The sequence below is a fragment of the Cololabis saira genome, chromosome 16 (genome assembly GCF_033807715.1).
Source record: "Cololabis saira isolate AMF1-May2022 chromosome 16, fColSai1.1, whole genome shotgun sequence".
Lineage (NCBI taxonomy): Eukaryota > Metazoa > Chordata > Actinopteri > Beloniformes > Belonidae > Cololabis > Cololabis saira.
Window position 1 is genome coordinate 16,687,614 of NC_084602.1, and position 22,468 is coordinate 16,710,081.

At 43.8% G+C, this 22,468-nt stretch overlaps 1 protein-coding gene across 1 annotated transcript in view; it reads left to right on the top strand.

The window, feature by feature from the left end:
* Positions 1-22,468, top strand: part of slc25a21 (solute carrier family 25 member 21) — a 99,277-nt gene that overhangs the window by 72,020 nt on the left and 4,789 nt on the right. The window contains exons 4-9 of the mRNA XM_061743640.1: positions 4,536-4,619; positions 16,756-16,822; positions 17,413-17,472; positions 20,289-20,396; positions 20,474-20,638; positions 22,110-22,291. Coding sequence (XP_061599624.1) covers positions 4,536-4,619; positions 16,756-16,822; positions 17,413-17,472; positions 20,289-20,396; positions 20,474-20,638; positions 22,110-22,291 — 666 coding nt within the window. The remainder of the gene's footprint in view (positions 1-4,535; positions 4,620-16,755; positions 16,823-17,412; positions 17,473-20,288; positions 20,397-20,473; positions 20,639-22,109; positions 22,292-22,468) is intronic.

The following is a 22,468-nucleotide window of genomic DNA, read 5'->3' on the forward strand; positions in this document are numbered from 1 at the left end:
AGTCTCTGGACAAGTCTCTGGACAGGTCTCTGGACAAGTCTCTGGACAGGTCTCTGGACAAGTCTCTGGACAGGTCTCTGGACAAGTCTCTGGACAGGTCTCTGGACAAGTCTCTGGACAGGTCTCTGGACAGGTCTCTGGATGGGTCTCTGGACAGGTCTCTGGACAAGTCTCTGGACAAGTCTCTGGACGTGTCTCTGGACAGGTCTCTGGACAAGTCTCTCAATTAGAGAACAGCCAGGCCCAAGTTGTGAAAGGCTGAACCACTGAAATGAGAAAGAAGATCAAGACGACTGAAGTGATAACCTTCATTTGGGTCCCTCTCTTCATGTCCTCCCTACAGTTGATAGAATAGCTGAAATGACTGAGACAGTGCAGTGGTAGCGCGTCTGGGGTTTCCCTCTGGAAGTGTGCCCGGTACTCGTCTATAGTGCGGCGTGTGTTACCATGGTAACCTGCTGTCACAGGAGTCTCCTGGGCCTCGCCGCTTGTATCTCCTCCCTGCTTCGGCAGCGGAGCAGTTCACATCACTCCTGCCTCTTCTGGCCTGAAATACTTTCACACTTGGCTTTCTTTGTTTGGTCCGTGCATTGATTTGGATTTTATTGATTACTGTAACTGGCGTTCCTTCTTCATCATTATTTCTGGGTGTGTTCTTGTGGAGCTGCTGAAGCAGATTTTGCCTTTTTTTTTTTTTACTTTTACACAATTAAAACTCTTTCTCAAACACCATAATTTCTGTTTAACAGCACTTGGCAGAGGTTAAGAGATCTTAGATTAATCACCCTCGGAACCATTTGCTGGAAATGTTGGTGGAGACTACACATTTTTTCCACCTGAATCTGCATTAATGGCTTTATGAATCTGCTGAAGTCCGGTCTAACACATAGAGGGATCTGTCAGTCAACCGGTTTGTAATGCTCAAAACATCTGAGTCCCAGTGATAGACTGGCTCTGTCTCGTCTCTCCTCATGCTGTTTTATGCAGCCCCTTTCCTGCTCTTCTCCAGTAACACCGCCTGATTGCAGGTCACAGGGATCATAGTATATGAGCAGACATCTGGACCAGCAAACTGGTCCCAACATAACCACAAAGGGAATCCGGGAAAATCGGTTTTATCAGTGTAAGCAAAAGCCCAGAAAGACAGAAGGGTGTCGTAGTCTTGTAACTGCAAGAATAACTTGTTCTCCCTTACCAGCTTCGCAGCATGTGCTTCGTACTACCAGTGCAGGAGAATGAAATTCAACCGGTCCAGAGCAAACTCTGACAGCCTGCTGCATCACGAAACGCTGCAGGTTTATCGCTCCCCTTCTGCTCGCGTCTCGCGTGCTCTGCTCGATGACTGTATTTTCAGATGCCATGCACCAGACGATGTCTTCACGGGCCACTTCCCTTTCTTGATCTACTACTTTTGTCATGCATTCAGATGATTGTATTTCATTTTTATTTCTTTTTTTTTTTTTTTTTTTTTTTGCAAATCAAAAACAAATGTGGGTCAGGTAGTCCTCGTAAAGACGATCGGGATCGGTCCGTTACTTTTCGTTACACACTTCCCACCACAACAAGACTGAGTGGCTGCAGTCGTGACTGGCAGGATTTGACATGTTGGATCATTTAGACCGGAAAAGTGGCCTTAACCTCATACACTAAAGCAATGGACTTTCACCATCTTTATGATCCTGCTCATTAAAATTAACTGTTAGGTCGTAAAAAATAGATTTCCCGTCTATGTTTCTTTCTGGATTGTCTTATGCACTTCAGATCTAAAATGAGAAATTGCTCGGCTCTCATTCCCCCCACCCCCCCCACCCCTTCTTTTTCCTCCAGTCATCTCCCATTTTTGTCAACGGTCTCTGCAGTCGGAGAAGGCACCCGCCGTAGCGCACCAGTCCAGATCCGCAACACATGAATCACAATGCAGATGATTCATAAAGTTGACGGATGGAAAGAAAAATTGCACAATTCCCTTGAGAATACGAATAAATTCAGTAGATGAAGTAATTACTTCGCTATGGTGGGTTGGTTTAATATGATTTAATATCAGCGTTATTAAACACTTTCACAAAGAGCGAGCCATCTGAAGGTCCCGTCTCTCTGAGCTAATACTGTTCATTTAATTAATACACTATATTTTAAGGAGATCTCCTTAAAAAAAAACTTGAGCCAGCCCCTTTTAAAAGTTGGGCCAACAAGCCTCTGCCTTTTGATCAACCTAACAACCCCCCTTTACCCCTTCCCATGGGCATTTAAAAAAAAAAAAAAAGAAAAGAAGAAAGATCATTAATGAACCTCACCTCAACTTTTCAGCTTCTCTGAGGCGACAGCCCATCTTGTCGGTCGCTGGTCCAAGCCCATTACCGCCAGACCCGGCCACAGAAGGTCCTCAGAAAACACTGCACTGCTCTCCATAAAAATACAAAGACTGGGGCTCCAGCCTGCCACTCTGCCCTAATTTGCCTTTTTGACTTCTTTGTGGATGCCTAGCATTTGTACTTTTATAGGCACTGGAGGGTCAAATGGACAGGGTCTTTAGGATTATTTACCCCAGAGTGCTTGTCTTATTCACAGAAGCACCAACCTGCCCTCACCTTCACCCTCACCTGGGTAGCTCTGGGCCTGTAAAGCTCAGAATAAAGGGGGGGTGGGGGGGGGGGGGGGGGTGAAATGAGGGCATGGGGGAAAGGTGGGGCCAGAGAGGTCTTGATGTGCTCGCAGGTCTCATCACTTCTCTTTATACTATCGCTTCATTTCTTTCTAGCGATGATTGAAGATGCTCCAAGCTTTTCATTTTAAAGAAGCCCCCGGGTTTTCCTGCGGTCCCCTTTCTGCGGCGTTTACGATGGAAATGGCAGCTCAAGGCTAAACGAATCTGTCAGAGCCACAGGCAGGACAGCTTTTGCTTGAGACTTTATTAAATGAAACCAAACTAAATCTCTGTGACTGTAAGGATCCCATAAACGGGAGGTTCTGCCCAGATGGAGCAACGCTCGGAGTCTTGTTTTCTGCTGCGTTTGCTTTGAACAGCAACAGTTGAACAGCTTCCCAACCAGCTGCCGGACACTTCTCCTGCTAGGGAGCTGCTGACAGTTCCTCTGGTCCTCCCCTTTTTTTTCTCCCGCTCCCTGGGCCTTTTCTGTTTGGTCCCTGGCTTTTATGGCAGGGTCGGAGAGGGACACGAGGAAATGAGTTGACCCCAGGGTCACAGGCAGAGTCAGGGGGCTGGAACCGGACCACGGCCTTGCCAACCCACTTTCTGGAGGCCGCTTGGGTCGAGGCAGAGAGGGCAGAAGAAGACAGGGGGAGGCTGAGGACAGGGTGCCTACCATCCGCGACCCCACCGTCATATGACTCTAATTAAGCCGGATTTGAATTTGTTTACAAGCCCCAGTGGTCTTAAATCTTCTGGGTCTCTGCCCTCCCTCCAGTGCCACTTCTTCCACCGTCCTCTCATACCTCGGGTCCTTCTTTACGTCTCGTCTTTAATATGGTGTCAGACATCCATTTATTATGCTGTTTTAACTGGTTTTCAGGAACGAGTTACAAGCTATTTGGGAATCCACCAAATAGGATTGGAGGGACACCCCTCTAAGATGTTAATCTGTTAGCGATATGAAAGGCCGCTCACCCCACTAAACTCCCCCTCCAGTGAAACCCGGGGGCTCTTTATGGCCCCATCAGGCACCCGCATGCACGACTTACTGCAGACCTTGTGACCTGGCATTTGAAGCCATATGAGGAGGGACTCTTTGTCTTGTCCCTTTACCCCTTTTTACTTATATTTTCCCTCCCGCCAGACTTGCCAACGTCTTTTTTTCTTTTTTTTTGATTTGTATCAAAATGATTTGAAATACTTGAAGTTATTGTTTAACACCTTTTGCACTTGTTTATTTGTCAACTTCCTGAATGTGTCATTTGTTTTTCTTTGAATGTGCAGAACATCCCAGTCTTATAACAGCACACGGCCTCGCGTCGTACGAGAACCTGAAAGTCTTTAACCCAACAGGCAATTTCTTTTTCACCCCCAACTGGCCTCTCATGTAAAAGATTTACACACATCTCACCAGCCTTTATTAGGTAGGAACCTGCATGTTTGCCATACAACAAAAACTCCCCTGACTGGCCCTATCACATTAAAAATTTACACGTAACCAAAGAGCTGTTACAATTGGCTTACTGGCATGTTAGTAGCCAGGAAGCTCGCCGCTGTACGCTCGGTCCTGGGGTGTTGGGTGGCTAATTGGATCTGTTGGGTTAAATAAATGTTTGAGTTCTCCCCTGTACTAAGGGGACCCCGCGTTAGGAGCCTCTCATCTTTGCAGTGGAGGAAAAAGGCGGATGAAAGGACGAGGAGAAGAAAATAAAGAAGGAAATGAGCTCATTAATGATAACACTGAGTTTGTTAGGGGTGTATTTCACACACATGTCAGAGTTAGCGCGTTGAGGAAACGGTAACATATCTATGGTAAATGCCCAGAAAAGGGTGCAAACTATTTGTTTTAACATTAGAAGTTCAAAGAAAACCTCTTTGTTTGCAGGTTCCAGATCCAGAGAGGAGCGAGTGACCCCACCAGCTACAGGAGTCTGGGCGATTGCTTCAGGACCATCTTCCGCAATGAAGGGTAAAACAAGCCCAACGTTACTTTGAATGTACTGATGTGAGCGCTGGTGATGTCAGCCAGAGCTTTTGATGCTCCTTGAGAACTCAAACATTTACAAAGGCTGGTGAAGGAGCACAAAAGTGGCAAAATTACCTTTTTATAAAAATAAACACATATGCAACGTCCTCAAGTTCAAGTCTGTATGAAAAGGAGACTTAATATGTTACTTGCCCATACTGATCATTAAAAAAAAAATGTGTGATTTTTTTTTTTTAATACTAAAAGTGCTACAGATGTGGTTTCTTTGGAAAAGAAAACACTGCATTCATCCGCCTACGGGAATATCCTGCAGCAAACCCCAGCGGGTATCTAGTCACTGACTGTAACTTACAACAGATAAGTAGAGACAGTCATCCTGCTGCGCTCCCTCCTCCTCCTCCTCCTCCTCCTCCTCCTCCTCCTCCTCCTCCTCCTCCGGCTGCCTTGTGACAGCTCTGTGAGACGGTGCAGGTGTAAGAGAAAGTGGTTGCCACTTGCTCTGTTTACGGCGAGACGACAGCTTTACAGCGGATATAAACTTGATCTGCTGTGAGGTGTGAGTGAGCGCCCTCTGAACGGGCCGTTGGCGACAGTTGGAAATCCTCAGTTGGCTGGGTTTCATCAGACGCAGCTATCCTGCTACAGTAGCTGCGCCCTCTTCACCCCCCCCCCCCCCCCCCCCCCCCCCACACACACACACACACACACACACACACACACACACACACACACACTGTCAGTGTGACATGTGACACCTGACACCTCTGTCCGTTGGGAGAGTTTTTCCATATCAATTTCTGCATAACTGTGACTGAATAAATTCCCAACAATCGTCATCCCATCAGTGTAAACTGCGTTGCAGACCGAGTGTGAGTGAGTGTGAACTCCCACAGCAGACCACCAGAACGCCTCCCCCAAGACAGAAGATCCACTTTCTTGCCAGCCAATTATCACTGACGGTATATTTTTGCTGCATCTGTAATTACTCCCCAGTAGCACATTATGGAGCACCTCCAGGCTAAACCACTTGGATATAATTTATACAAATAGTGTTTAAGCCCCAATGTTGTAGAGTTATTATTAAAAATAAACATTTTGAGTCAGCTCATGGCAGCACTCAGCCAACGCCAGACCTCGCTTTCCCGTAGAGGCGATGAGAGAAGAAACCTGAGCTCTCAACTTTGGCTCCAGGATTTCCCTCTTTTTTCCTTTTTTTTTTAGATAAACAAAACAAGAGACTTGGTACACTGAACATACCAAGACCTGTAATATTTATTTATTTATATTAGAAAAACTCGTGCCAAAGAAATTAAGAGGGCCATAAAATATAAAATCTGTAAAATATACCATGAAATCCTGCAAGTGTGCTAATAAGTATGGACAGTGGGAACTGCGCTCACCAGCACCTCGTTGCGTCTCGCCTCGCAGGCCACACTTATTTTTGCAGAAGCCGAAGTGTGTGTTAAGTGTTTCCGTCTGGAGGCAAACAAAAAGACCATTTTCTCAAGCGTTCTTTACAAAGTGCGGCGACCGGGTCGAGACCTAAAACACGGCCGCAGAGATGTCTGAATGGGCTCACGCGTCGTTATTGAACGTTTGATGTACTGCTGATCGGTTCCTGATCTTACAGAGTTCTGGGATGTCGGGTCAAATCCAACCGAGACCACTCATAAAAAAATGTGTACGTCCCTGGAAGAGCGAGGGAGGGCAGATAAGTGTGTCATTATAGGTGGTTATAGCCGTGGACAGGAGGATCTCCTGAAGAGGTCAGTCTTGCAGCGGATCTGAAGAAGCCTTGGACTGGATTACTTTTATTGTGAAGAGGATACTCAACATTATGTTTTTCATTTGGTGTAACCTCACAAAAACAAAAAAAAATATTGGACACTTAATGGCCCCTTACGTAGGAAAATCCTAGATCTATCGTTGGGCAGAACCAGGACGTTTTTACTGCTGCAGACCTGGATTTGAATTGAGAATTTAAGCTTATAAATTACTACTGCTTCCAGTCACAAATCCTGTTTATTGGCCGGTTTGTTTTATGCTGGGAGACAGAAAATATGACCGTTCATACAGACCTTTACATTCTTTCAGAGTAAGATAAGCCGCCATTCAGTTTCATTTGTACCAAACAGTGTACTAAAGAGGAAGAACCAACGCACCTGTCAAGCATGCAAGACCAGACAGGACATCTTTTTGAAACTTTGTCCTTTGGTAAAAAAAAAAAAAAACAGCCTACAGTTCCTTGTTTTTGTTGTTAGTCCAGTTTCTCTGCTGTCTCTTGTTTCAAATTTGCAATGTTTCTGAAAGAGTGCTCTCATGCTGACACGCTGCACGATGATTGTATCATTTGACGCACTGTCAGCATCCCATCTGATTAAAGCGTGATAAACCATTTGCTGTTTCAGACCCACCATTCACCATGAGCGGGAAAAAGGGGGTATAAATGTTCACAAACTCTTCCAGGCTTCCTGAAACTGCTTTGCGTTGGTAGAAAAGGAAGTTCTCTGTGTTTATGTAGGATGTGGAATTGTTAAAAGAAACAAAAAAAGGGAATTTACACGGGCACAGGAAAGAAATGGATGGGATTTTTGTGAGCTTCTCTTCACAAGCTGCTTTCACACAGAAATTGCGGTATGAAGACTTCTTTTTTAGCTTCACTCTCTAGCTGTGCATTCACGATGTCACTGGTGCCGATGCGGTCGGTGTTGTGTGAATGCCAACACACACACACGTGCTACCTGGTCGCTCCGGTGGGGACACACAGCGGCGCTGGAGCCATTTTCTCCTTCACTGCTGCTGTTTGTCGTGTTTCTGCAGCTGCAGGAGGGACACATTGGTCCAGTCTGAGCAGGCGGTTGCTAAGCAACCACTAAGCAAGTAGTGGCTCAAGTCGTCTGGTAAATTTAGTAACACGGCCGGTGTGGCTACTCTCTGCCCCCTGACCGCTGTTGTCAAAAACCTGGCGGTGTTTTCCGTCTGCAGCATCTTTAGCTTGCTCGTCACATGACAGCCGGCCGTCTCTCACCACGATGGACTCGTTTCATCCAGGCCGCGGAGATGATGACAGCTCCGAGCTGCTGCTTCCCACAGCTCCCGTCATGCCTCTGGTACTACTTCCCGAGGCGGAACAGTGGCGAAACGAAATGCTGCATTTCTCACAGCACTCTTGGAATCAAGGCACTGCAGAGGTAACAGGAACTGGTTGTGCTAACGAGGCTACAAGTACGAGGAGAAAAGTGTGGTTTTCACCCTTTTCCTCCACCTCATTCACAAATTAAACTGACCAATCAGAGAGAAGATGACTTTATTCTTTTTAAACTCTTTTTCGGGCCCTTGAAGTGAACTGAAATGTTAAAGAATGTACTTAAAGCATAGTCCCGGACAAATCTTCTTTGTTATTCATCTTAAAACCTTATTTCAATATAAAGTTGATGAAACTCTCTGCCCTCTGATTGGACATTTTATTTGTGGCTGTGTTTCCACCATCGACTCAATTTGAGCCGTAAATACAAGCTCAAAGTTCACTCATATTTCTATACAGTATGTAGGACATCTCAGTGTTTCGTTGTGCAACTTCACAAACCTTTTACAAACTCAAAAACCTGAATTTCCCGGGCAGATGTATTTCAAAGGCTGACGAAGCTTTATTTACAACTATAACTTTGGAAATCACTTGTGAACATTAAAGCTCAAAATCGTACTTTATCTCAAATTAAGTTACATAAAGTAGCTTCCAGGTAAGAACTGGTGGGTTAAATAAATCATCTATCAGGATTCACACCTCCAATCTTCTGCACTGTGCCACATGTAACATAATTTAATGTCCTAAAGAAAGTCCGCCACATAAATGTTCAAATCAAGGTAACAAGCAGCTTATGACCCAAAAGAAGAAAACTTTTCATTTGTGCCTCACGAGCCTGGGAATCCTGGTCCCAGGTGATTCTGCTGAACCGTCCCTGTCGCGGCAGTGTCAAGGTGATGCAAGGGAAAGTGAAAATATTTGCAGATGAGGCATACCCATTGTTTACATGATATGATGTTACTCTGGGTGGATCAGGGCAGCGCTGTTGAGCTGAACGCCCGCTTTTTTTCCTTTTTTTTCCCTTGCAAAAACATTGTCACTTAGTGTATTATTATTATTATTATTATTATTATTATTATTATTATTATTATTATTATTATTATTATTATTATTATTATTATTATTATTATTATTATTATTATTATTATCATCATTATTATCATCATTATTATTATGGTGGGTTTATTGGAGTGTTTTTGTCCGTGGAGTTCTGTCACTGACACACCCCCTCCCCAGATGGATGGCGGTTGCTAAAAAAGGAAAGGTTTATGAAAATGAAAGACAAATTATATGAGCTGGTTCAAACAAACACAAACCCACTCATGGACGCACATCCATCTGAGCTCCCCCCAAAACCCTCCCAGCGCTCTGTGTTGGCACGCCATTTGTTTAGGGAAGACAAAAAGGGGACTTGGTGTGTACTTTACATTTGCAATCAAATTAGGATTCAAATGACGGCCACTCAGTGAAAGCCATATTTATTCTGTAACAAATTTCACTGCTTCTCCATCACCCAGCGGCTCCCCGGCCTGACCACACCCGGGAAATCTGTGGCCACCATTTGCATGTACAAAGAGAGCAGAGGGAAGGGCCTTCCGTCCGACTGAAATAACTTGTTTACACAAACACTCTGAGGGATGCTTTTTTTTTCCAAGCATAGGTCCCCCTAGGTCTTTCTACATGCGTGAGTTCGATAATCTACACTTTCAATCGTCGTCTAACGAAGGAACATGCATCCCCGGTCTCTTGCAGTTAACTGCCTTTGGCCACAGGGTATAAAAGAGAAAAGAGATTGAAATTGGCATAAAAGGGGAAGGTACGTAGGATAACTAAAACATAGGCTTCACAGGACTCAGTATGTGAAGATGTTTCCGAAGGTCAGAAACATTTTTTGTAAACTGTAGGACAGTATGATTTCCTTTTTTTTAAATGATATAATTTATCATTCACTGGTTATTAGGTCCAATAGAATTCCAGTTTAAAGCGCTTTTGCATTGGTTTTGTTTTCAGACCTGGAGGTGACATATTTTTTTATTTATTTTTTATTCCAAACCAACACACGATGCTTATATGAGATGTGGGCCCTTCTTTCATGGATTTTTTGGAAAAAAAATATTTACAAATATGATATAAAAGAGAATAATCATGTCTCACATCTAAAAGCCCCTACATAAAGTGGAAATGAAACTCTCCCAGTGATTTACCTGTCCCCTGAATGTTATCAAATTTAGCTCAGTAGTTTTTAAATGTAAAATTTTTTAATTTGTATCTATGTTGTTTCCTTTGAATTGTCTATCGGTGGAAGAGGGTGGAGGTGGTTGGTGTGACTGAGGACCATGCAAATGAAATGCTGACAGAGTAGGATGAAAACAAAGGATCTGCTGTGGCAACCTCTTAAGGGCTTGAGCCAAAAGAAGGAGAAGATGGTTGCTGAATATTCAGGAGTTATATCAACCCCGGGCCAGTGTAAACTTTAATAAGTAGAGACCAAAACAGTGTGAATCAAAGTGGTTTTGAGTGAGAACAGGATTTGTTTGCAGCAAACCGGTTAGTGTTAGTGATCAGGGCAACTAACCTACATCAGAGTAAAGTGCTATTTGATGTCATTCCACTTGAAATGGTCCTTAAAGAAAACAAAAATAACTTAATTTAACTCTGTACATGTGCACAAAGTGTTTGTAGAGATGACAGCTTACCTTTACAAGACGGTCGCGACAGAAATCACACAGACCAAACGTCTGTCAATAAGTGCAAAAGGAGACGAGGTCGTGGCCTCTGCTTCCGCGGAGCTGCATCAGTGCTTAGATGTTTATGATAAAACGTGCAGGTTTCAGAAGCAGAGGTCGTGAACTCTCCTCCTTCAGCCTCCGTTGACAGGGGTTTGTGTTGCATTGGCCGTCGCTTTGTACATTACAAAGTGGCAGCCAATGAGAGGAGACGCCTGCACAAACATCCTGCTCCACGATGGCGAAGTTAAAACTAGTTTTCAGGATCGAATTATTTGAAAAGGTAGCGTCATTCCAAACATAAATATTTGTTCTTTTCCTTGTATTCCTGTGCAGTCGAGGACGGCTGACGTCCACCGAGACGTTTCGCAACCGGTTCTGCAGCCACCTTTAGTTTCTGCTTGGTGCTTCTAATCTGAAGTTCAAAAACGTCCAAGAAAATAAGTCTAATGAACTTCAATGGGTCACAGTTTACTCAATGTGTACATAAAAGAAAAGTGTGGCTTCCTGCAAGAAGTTGACACAACAGATAATTATAGACAGTGGTCTCCTCTGCCGCCTGAAGACCTGTTTTGACATCATTATTTGTAGTTGGCTCGCGTTCATGAAAGGCGGGTCCTGTGCAGATCCTGTAGAGCTGTGATGGCCGCTCATTCTCCTGTTTTATTTATGGAAATGTGAGCCATCAGCAACAATATTTACACTTGTACTCAATCGACCAAGATCATCTCCGATGACTTGTAGTGAGTGTTGCCAAAACAGAGCTGAGGCTGCCGTTCACAGGATGTCGTCGGTCATGCCACGTTGTCCTCTATGTCCACAGACAACGACGTTGCACAGGAAGTCCTGTACGGGTAAATTCAGAGGTATTTTATGCCACTTTCGTTTGACTTTGTTGTCAAAGTTTTAATTTGATTGAATATTGATGATAAAACTGCTTTCTCTAAAACATAAAGTCCAAAACTGTATTCTTGTTTCTCAGTTTAGTACAGAAGTCATTAGGTTGAGGACTAATGTCCTAATCAAGACTAGGTTGTTGTTTTTTCTGAGGATGAAATTAGTTATTGAAAAAAAATCAGGGTGGTATATTTTTAATAGGTTCAGAATAGAAAGTGCAGATGAATAAGTACAAGAAGCTGTGTAACTCCATGAAGTCTTGATAAAGTGTCGTTGAGAGCAGACGAAAAAAGTTAAATTTACTTTTTATTTATTTATTAGGTTTCTCTTACAGGCTCTAAAGAAGGAAATATTTTGTACATTGTTGCCATAAGTGTAATTACTAAAATTTCTTTATGTTGTTCCTGTTGGATGTGTGAATGGTGTTTAAAAAAATGTACTCTTGTTGATTCGAACCTGTTTTACTTGTTTTACCTGTTTCACTTTGGGACAACCCCCTTAAAACAACATTTGGAAGTAAAGAGCCACAGGAGTCGTCATCAGTGCCAATAGTAACTTTTTTTTTGTTTTTTTTATTAACACATAGGCAACTGTCAAAATAGTATCTGATGTTTACGTTTTTGGGGGATTTAGGACTGCGGCTTGAATTATATTTTTAATTATTAATAATTCAGAAGATACAAAGCATCAAATTCCCTTGATTATCTGACGATCAGCTACTGTCGGCACCTCTATGAAATCAGAAGGTTCAGACGCTTGCTGGTCAGGAGTGTTCAGCTGTGTTAACACAATGCCAGCCAGAAAAGATATCAGTAATGATGTTAGATCCTGTTCACACTTGACATAAAATGTCCTGATCAGCGGACCAGGAAACTGTCTAGACAGGTTCAGATCTGAACTTTTCAGAATACATTTGAAGGTGGTTTTTGGACACTCGTGTTTTTCCTCACAGTCTGAAAAGAAAAGGATCTTTTTCTAATAATTTTTCTAACGTCATCGGCTTAGGTGATGACACATATTTGATTTTGCATGCGAATAACGTCCACAAACTCTTTGCTATTCTATTTCTCCTTTGTATTTGCAATCATTCCTTATACTATACACAAGGGTATTTACTGTACAGGGCCTTTGTTGGATCATGTTTGGCAGGGGGGAGATTGTGGTGGATCTTCTTTTCTCTTTCGTCTTCTTCAAGTTACACCTAGTTATTTCCAGATGCTGCATTTGGTGATTAAGAATAACACATTTGGCATTTGCAAGGGAAAATGATGTGCATTTTTATTTGCGTATTGAGCAGGAAGGTCAGATTCGATTATTCAAGATGCATTTGGGTACGCATTTTAATGCCGTGTAAAAACGGGCTCTAGACACTGGCCATTTGTGATCACATTTCTTAAATGAGTGATGCGTATTTTCCTATACTGACGGCGTTGTTTTGTTTTTTGTTTTTTGGCAGTTGCATGTTGATACGGTGGTTAGCACCACATCCTTACAATTAATAGGTTTCATTTTCAAATCCTGGCTGGGTTACGGATGGATCGGACTTGCCAGACATCCATTTTAGGTTGCCAGTATTTCTAATAGTACTAATTGATTACCAAATGTCAGATACACTACTGCCAGCGCAAGAATCTAGGTGTAGGGATGGACTCAGACCTACATTTAGAAAAACACATTACGTAACAAAGTCAGCCTACTATCACCTTAATATATCTAAGTTAAAAGATCTAATATCTCAGCAGGACCTGGAAAAACTAGTCCATGCATTCATCTTTAGAAGCTTGATTATTGTAACAGCAGCTTTACAGTCCACCTTAAAATGTAAGTTAGACAACTGCAGCTCATTCAGAACAAAGTGGACCACATCAGTCCACATCAGTCCACATCAGTCCAGTCTGAGGTCTTTACACTGGCTGCCTGTCCATCACAGGACAGACTTTAGTTCTGGTGCTGGTCTATAAAGTTCGGAATGGTCCAGGACCAACATACATATGAACCTTCCAGACCCCTCAGGTCATCTGGATCTGGGTTTTATCAGTTCCCAGAGTCAGAACCAGACACGGAGAAGCTGCATTCAGCTTCTATGCTGCGCATGTCTGGAACAAACTCCCAGAAAGCCTCAGATCAGCTGAAAACAGCTGCATTTGAATAAAGCGCCACATCTGCTCTGGTACTTTTAAGCTCGAGTTTCAAAACTTGATCATATTCTAACTACTGTTTCTAACCGTTGCTTTTAAATGTTACATCGTGCTTTTCATTTTCTGCTATGTGATGATGTTTTAATGTCTCTGTAAAGCTCTTTGAGTCACCCTATTGTTGAATTGTGCAATAAAAATAAACTTTGCCTGACAGTTAATGGCCTTAGCTCCTTAACAGAAGTGTTTGCTCTTTACCATCTAGTAGGTTAATTTAAATCCTGAATACTACTTTAAAGTTTAGTCCGATTTGGAAAGTATGGACCGATTGCGTCTCGTTTGATGGGGTCAAGCATGAGGCCGTCCGTCTGACGGCTGAGGTTTTGGGTCAGGCAGTAGGACAACGATCCCCTATGTGATGCATTATGGGACCTGGCTGAGCGGCTTTCTCATATGACAGTTATTTTGTGAAGTGAAGGGTAGAGATCAGGTCAATGTTTCTGAAGGAAAATACTTCAAATCGGCCCTGTACTTTGTATTGTGTGTTGGGTTTAACCTCACGAGTTCAGCATACAAATTATTCTGCCCATGTTTTTGCCCGAGTTGAGGCTGTGGGAAACGCATGTGTGTGCACTTCTCAATGTACACAAAACAGTCTTTTTGCCCTCTTTGCAAAACAAAGCATAATTCATTCTTCTGCTTTGTAGATCAAAACTATGTGGCATTTATATGTATATATACATACAGTATATGACCATGTGCTATATATATATATATATATATATATACTGTACATACTGTGTATATGTATATAACATACAATGGCTTTTAGGTATGTTCCCCACAGCTGAATACATAAGTAAAAATACCTCAGGAATCCCATACTTTTTAAATCAAATGGAAGATTTTTATTTTTTTAAAGCCCGTAAACAGTAATTAATTACAACTAACACTCCACACAAGCTGTCATGTTTAAATACATCAAATGAGATTTATTCTTTTGAAAATACAGGCTCACATCTCCATGTGCGTAGCTCACTGTGCCATTTTATTATTTTTCCTGGCTGCAAGTACGCTTTAAATCATGGCTGGCAAAAGCCAAAGGCACCAATATGACTAAAATTATACGGTAACCCTCCTTTGAAGTGTCCGCTATATCATATTCTGAAAAGCATGCTGAAATCATTTCTTCTTCATATACCTGCCGAACATGTTTATTTGGGTTTTGTGGTCTCCAAAATATATTTCCACAGTCATGTACTTTCTGTTTTTATTCACTGACTGCTGAGTTCTGCAGAAGACGTCGTATCTTCTGTGGCTCAGGCCCGGTGAGCAGGAGGCGGAGAAGTCCGCCAAAATCGCCCTCATCATCATGCTGCTGTTGGTAAACACCACGTTTTAGCTTGTGTTACAAATCATCTTCGTCAAGTTTGACAGATAAGGATGGGTATCCGTCAAAAGGTTGCCTTCAGTCCCATGTCTGTTGTTCTTTTTTCCTCCTTGACCCTTTTTCTTAACTTAATCAGAGATGGGCCGGCCCTGGAGATGTGCTGGAGACAGCAATATCACAGTTTGTGATTATTTATCCTCACAAAACTTGGTTTTATCCCAAGTTTGTGACCACTTAAAGCATGTGTGGCTCTAGTGGCCTTTATTCAAGTGTAGACAGGAAGGGGATAGAGAGAGAGAATGGGGAAGACATGCAGCAAAGGGGCGCAGGCCGGAACTCGAACCTGCGACCGCTGCAGGAGGACACAGTACATGGGCCGCTTGCTTTAACCACTGTGCCACCCAGCGAACCAACCACTTTTGAAGACATTGTTCATCCATTTTGATGGTTGTTATGTTTAACTGTCTCTTGTAAATGCATCAGAATTCTGGCCATATGCCTCTATCTTCTCCCTTCAACTGTACTTCGGAGACTTGTACTTCAGTATGTCATCAAACTTAACTCATTGTGGGTAAGAGAAAGATGACGTCCTCCGCGGAAAAGTTCAAATCAGTTAGCATAAACTACTTGGCCCATAAAAAGTCACCAACTGGTTTTAACTGAACAAATGGGTCAGGCCTTCTCACTGGAAGAGAACTGGTCTGATTTAATACACCTCAGCTGGCAACAAGTTATTAAACCCTAATTAATGCAGTGGAGCTAGCGTCTTTTTCCCGTAACAGCTATGTTAGAAGACACCTCCTGTGGTCATGGGAAAGGTCACAAACAAATCTGTCTCAGAACAGTCCAATTATTATTCTGTTTTAAGAAAAACTAAACAAAGGAGATCGCCGAAACTACTGGAAATGGATTAAAAATAGTCCAATAGATTATTAAAATTTAGTAGGATAGTGGGGAACCATAATATGTAACAGAAAGTACAGAAAGTAACAGAATCTCCACGTTCATGAAAAATGAAGGAAACTAGAGACTAAATGCTTGTTTAGTCTTTTAGAAAAAAAAAATGTATATATATCTGTGAAGTTGCACGAAAATACCAGTGAGAAATAAAGATTAGACTCTGGAGTAAAAGAAGAAGGCCAGATTTATCGTGTCCCAAAGTAATGAGAGCATCAGGGTAGCAAGAGTTGCAGATAAATTCCATCCATCCATCCATCCATCCATCCATCCATCCATCCGTGACTTAGGTCACAGGGATAGCAAAGAGACCTCCCTCTCCCCGGCCACCTCCTCCACCTCTTACAAATAGCAAGGTGTTTCCAGGCCAGCCTGGTTGTGTCATCTCTCCAGCTTGTCTTGGGTCTACCCCGGAGCCCAAAATACCTCCATAAGAAACTGTCCAGGAGACATCCTGACAAGTTTCCTGGTTTGATCTCCAAAGCCACTTCCTCTGACTCTTCTGGATGTGGATGACAGACCTTCTCACCACATCCTTTAAGGAGAATCCAAGGCACTCTATGTAGGAAACTAATTTCAGCCATTTGTATCCGTCGTCTTATTCTGACGATCACTGCTCACTGTTCATGATCACCAGTAAGGGTCGGAGCTTTGACGCTCTCTTCAGAACAACGGACCGGTGCAGAATACACGTGGCTGCAGATGCCACACTCATCCACCTGTCGATCTCCTGCTCCCTCATAAACTAGACCCAGATAACATATGCATTCGGACTATGAGGGGAAGCACATTTGGTGTTCATGGTTGTGAATCAAATTAAAAAAAAAAAGGTTCCTTCAGATTTGACCATAACTCAGCTGCTGAGTGAAAAGTTAAAATGAAACTGACTTTCACAGGCGCAGCAACATTTCCTTTTATGTCTCCGCAGAATCGCTGGCTTCTACAAGGGAATCCTGCCTCCGATTCTGGCGGAGACCCCAAAGAGGGCAGTCAAGGTGGGTTGAATGATGTGCTGTTCTGCCAGCAGAAAGCTGAACATCCTCTCAGAATTTCACGCACCGGCGCACTGGCACATGAAAACAGTCAAGCTGCAGAATGGTACACACATGGTGGTTAAACACACGACGCCCTCCGCCATGGCGGCCTCCTCGGCCACTCCTGTTTGCTCTATGACCAACCAAATATTGACTTACAAGCAGTTACAAGAAATCATCCCATAAGCGACATCTTTTGAAATGGCGTGGAGGCTTAGTGTCACTCGCTTGACTAGTAGTTGGGGATTGGGGGCTGAGATGACATTTGTCTCATTAATGTAATGAGACAAAGTGAGCGTTAGAAAATAAGCACTCACATTTAGAGAAGGTACGGTAGTCGCCAAATTTCTGGAACAAAGAATTAAAGAAAATTAAAAAGTCAGATTAAACCAACTCTGTTCACATTTATCTCAAACAGATCAGTTGATTCATCTGCAAACAGGGAGTTCTTGTGATTTCCCTTTTCGAGCGGTTATGTGGCTCATTCGTGTAATAGCGCAAGTTTACGGGGCCTTTTTGACTGCTCATTCATCCTGATGTTTCTTCCGCAGTTTTTCACGTTTGAGCAGTACAAGAAGGTGCTGAATTTGACGCCTTTGTCTCCTGGTGTGGTGAGTGTTCTGCACAGAAACACCTGAATACACTCTCGCTTGAAGAAATAAGCACATACACACACACACACACACACACACACACACACATACACATAGCATACCGGGAAGAGAGGTGCACCCAAAGTCAAACGTCGACTCACCTGCCAAAGGCTTTTAAAAACAAAGACAAATGCCAAGAAAAGTTCCCGGGCCGTATGAATTCCTGGGAATGCTGCTTCGAGTAACGCATGTGTACATTTAGACATAGGGAAGGGAAATTACTGTCTTAACCTCTTTAACACTTTCTTTCCTTACACGACAGCCCGCATGCTTACTTTTGCATGTTTGTTCTTCTTACAGCATTCATTCATTTTCACTAAAATTGTTTTATCCCAGTCTGCGTACGTGAGAAGAAATTGCTTGTTTTTAAGCCTCTGACGAAACAAAGATGTCATCCGCTGAGATGATGTTGCGGGTAGCAGACTGAGGTTATTTGAAAAGTGCATTATAAACCACTGTTTTCACAAGAATGTCTTTGTGTCCACCGCTGTGTTGTCGTGTCTGTACAAGCTGACCACTGATATGCAAAGTACTGTCGATACACGCAAAAGGAGAGGAGTCCGTGGCTTCTGCTTTGAAACTTGGCCGTGTTGTCAGAAATATTTAAATACCAATACATGGAAGCAGTTGGGAATAGACACCAGCCATACTGGGACTCACGCAGGGATGTCTCTGACGTGTCTTTGTCAGACCGTAAACAAACCATCCAGTTTCTTTGAGACAGTCTTGCTCCCATATGAGGTTGTGTAGCTGGAATTTGATTGGCTGACACTCCTGTTGAGGCCTGGCAGTTAAAATTCACCAACTTTTGGTGTAAACTACATCGGTGAGGCATAAAATACCTTCAATTCTTCACGTCACCCCCATCACAGCTGTGCGTCTGAGACAGTGAACCATGTACCAACCTTTTACAGAGGTTTGTTGGGGGGTTCAATCCAGGGGAAGGCAGCGTATCCCTTGTAATTTCATCGGCTGCCATTGTTCGAGGATGAATATTTATTAGCACCATCTACTCATGCAAATGCAGAAATTTAAAAAGCTTGGCCATCTCGTGTATGGTGAATAAAGCAGCTTGCACAGCTCACACCTGCAGCGTTCATGCTCGCGATGACAACTGAAAACCCAACACAAACACAAACGAGGAACCCTAGTCAGGCTTGTGCGCTGTGACAGTTTGAACAAGGTTCAATTCAAACAAGATTAGTGTGCCTTAATCAATGCTGACAAAAAGAAAAGGTTTGCAACACATTCTCCAAAGTAAATAGAAGTGAGTGGAGGGAGATGCTGAAAAAAGAGTGCCAATAAAATGTCCATATGCAGAAATAAAACGCAGCACTCATCATCAAGAGTGTAGTTTTTAACCATATGTAAAATACTGCTTCAATAATATTGAAAAAGCTCAAATTTTACTTTTTAAAAGAGCCCAGAAATGAAGGTTGGATGTTGTGGAGTTAAAAATCTGCAGATGTGAAACAATGACCTCTTCACACCCAAATTAATTCACCCAAAACACCTTCGTAAGTCCAAAGAAGTTACTTAAAAATTCATAGTTGTTGTTTTATTTTAAATCCTATTGGCTTAAGTGGAGCCATAAGATCCTTGCACGACCCCGTCCCCATGCACGGACTCTGTCGTGTTTACTTGGCTGTTGTGAATTTTGGAGAAGCCGTGAGCGTGCATGTGGAGTTCTTGCGTAATCAGTTTTCTGTTATATTTCTAAGCCTGACAGGTTTGCGTCGTGGGGTGCGGTCGTCACACACCGTCTATTCAGGTAGCGGCGGGGTGTCAGCCGTGATGGATGGCTCACCTGTAAGTCAGTGCCAGAGCCACCTCCGCACGCCAAAAATCCTCGGCTTGTTCTTGCAGCCTTTGTTGGAGAAGAGTTGACCTATCCCATTCATCATGCTCTCTTAACCCGTCCTCCAACAACTCCTCCTCTCTGCCTTCTTGCCCTTCCTCTTCCTCAAGTGCCTCTAACCCCGTATCTGCCGCCGGCCTGCACATATCAAGCATCCTAATCACGTCGCGTCGTTACTGAAACCGAATCACAACTTGGCTCTGAATGGCTCTCTTTATCGTGTTCGGCGTGGCACACCTGAATGCCTTCGCTCTGATTAATGAGGACACGCACGGTAATAATACAAATACGGAATTAGTAGGTGGCTGGCTGTGTAAACATCGCCAGGCATGTCTCACAGAGGATGGGTCCCGGGGCTTTGACAGCAGGATAAAGACGCAGGAAGAGTAATGAGCTACAGACACGTTCTCGACATGTTCCTATTACGCCTCTCTTTGAGCATGCATGTACACTCGCATGCAGAAACACACGGCCCACTGCAAATGCATGAGGTAGTGCAATTTCCCCTCTCAATTACATGCCAGGTAAGCTCTGGAATATCAGCATCCTACATTGTGATGGATGACCACATCACGAGCGGATCAACGTTTCAGACCTGCTCGAGCACAATTTTTGCAAAACACCTTTCTCGCCGTCATTCCTACTTCCTCCCATGTCTCACTTTCCTTTCTCTCTTATCTGTCATCGATCATTTAGTGAAATGCCAACAACCGCAGGTGTCTTGTGTGTCTTCAAGCTTTGGTCAAACAACGACCTAGACGGTTTTGACAGAGATGGATCAATTTGAGTAAAAAGACTCCAGGAAACAAAGTTCCTAAAATGACTGCTGAACCGTCCATCAGCCCTCGGTGCTCCGTCCCTCCCCTGACATTACCTCCACCTTCTCAGTCCTAAATCATGTCCATCTCCCCTCCAGGCGCTGTCTGCAGCAGGGCTGGGCTCGGGCTTGACTGAGGCGGTTGTCGTCAATCCATTTGAAGTGGTGAAAGTCAGTCTCCAGGCCAACAGAGATTCCTTCAAAGAGGTACAGTGAAATGCTGTGCGGGTGTTGCATTAGCTTGCAAAGTGTTGTTAAGAACTTTCCAATTCTGTCCCCTGCAGCAACCGTCCGCTTTTGCCCAAGCGAAACGCATCATCAACTCGGATGGGTTTGGAGCGAGGGGCCTGAACAAAGGATTAACCTCAACCCTGGGACGCCACGGCGTTTTCAATATGATCTACTTCGGCTTCTACTTCAATGTCAAGGACGCCATTCCTACCAGCGCGGTAACTTACACTGTTTTAGACTTAGCCTGAGGGACAGAGGAATCCCTGGAGCTATGTTTCCGATGTACCGATCTAAACTGGCTGACCTTAGACCCTACGATCCTCGCATGTCCCGGCCACATTGCTGGAGGAGAGTAGCAAGTGTTTAACTGTATGATTAGATACACTTCAAGGAGGAAGCAGAAATCAGAGAGGAGCTTCTAAGATCAGCTCCGCTAATACCTCGTCTGTTTGCTCCTCATAACATCCTCAAAGTCTCAGGTTACACATCCGGCAGGGCCTGATGGCCCAAACAAAAGTTAATTTTGTTTAATGGAAACGTTACCATACGCCGGTTCCACATGTACAAACCGAGGCATTAGATTAACTCCAATGAACTAATTGGAAGCAGACAACGGTACTATTTTTCAGGAGGAGGTTACAGCGGGAGGCCAGGCTCTGCTATATTTCAACATTTTTCCATAATGTACAGAGAACCAAGTGGCCATCTTCTGCGAATGATAATTATGTGGCTGGATGACTCAAATAGCTCCCGTCTTAAGATGTGGCCATTGCTTTTGGGAGCCGTCCAGCACGAGAGAGGCCAACGACGGCCATTGTTGAGGCTGTGTAGCATGATCATCGAAGCTGCTGACATCTCACACGCCGAGGTGATGGAGGGGGGGGGGAGTCCTTTTGTCAGCAACATGAGTGATGAAGTTGCAAGTCAATCATGACAGTAGTCAAATTCAGACAGCCAAGCCCAAGCGTTTTCTCCTGTGGACATTTGAATATCACATAGGAGGCAGATAGGGCATGGTCATCATCTGCGAGTGAATGTGTGGGGAGGTGTTTGCTTAAGACTTCTGGGAAGTGGGATGATGGGCATATTGATATTTAGGATGGATTATTGTTCCCACTTGAGAGAAGAAAAAAAACAAAGTGGGATTAGCTGTTGATTTAGCGTGACTCTCAGGGTGTCCAGCCGCTTGAGAGAGGCCTGGACCAGAGAGGCTGCTGTCATTTGTAAAAAATATCCTGGCCAATTAGCTGTCAGAGCTCTCCGAGTCTGGGCTTCCTTGGTACAGTAATACCCCTGTGCCGAGTCACAGCCCAATTACCCAAATTGTCCCCATATGCCTCCCCAGTCTGCCTGCATGAACGCTGTTTATAAATCCTCCGTCTTGGCTCTCCAAAGAACATGTGCTTCTGCTCAGCCAATCAGAACGCTGCACCGCAGTCAGGAAGCACTAATCTGCCCCCTGCTACCATAAAATGATCAGGGCTTTCCTGCCAGCTTTGGTAATCATACGCTCCGGTCCCTTCACGCTCTCCCTCACTTCTTGCTCATGTCGTTGTCTCAGTACTGACCCCGGCCACTCGCCCGTCGCCCCTGTCCTCGCTCGTCATTGACGTTTTGTGTGACCAAATTTAACGCTTGCTCTAGAAATGCTGCCTGTTCAATAAACACGCTTCATTTTGATCTTCACAGGACCCCACATTAGAGTTTCTGAGGAAGTTTACCATCGGCCTGATCTCCGGGACCATCTCCTCCTGCGTGAATATTCCCTTCGACGTAGCCAAGAGCCGTATCCAAGGCCCCCAGCCGGTGCCGGGAGAGGTCAAGTACCGCACCTGCTTCCAGACCATGGCACTCGTGTACCGCGAAGAAGGGTACGATCGGGGGGGGGGGGGAGTAGCGTGCATCCAAGAATTAATGAACCTCTTTGTCTGTTTTGCTAGCAATTGATAGTTGGTTATCTGCCAAAGTGGCTGTCAAAGAAGACAAATCCACCAGCTGCAGCTACAATCTAGCAGGCTTTTAATGCATGGTTTGAGTTTCCTACACTA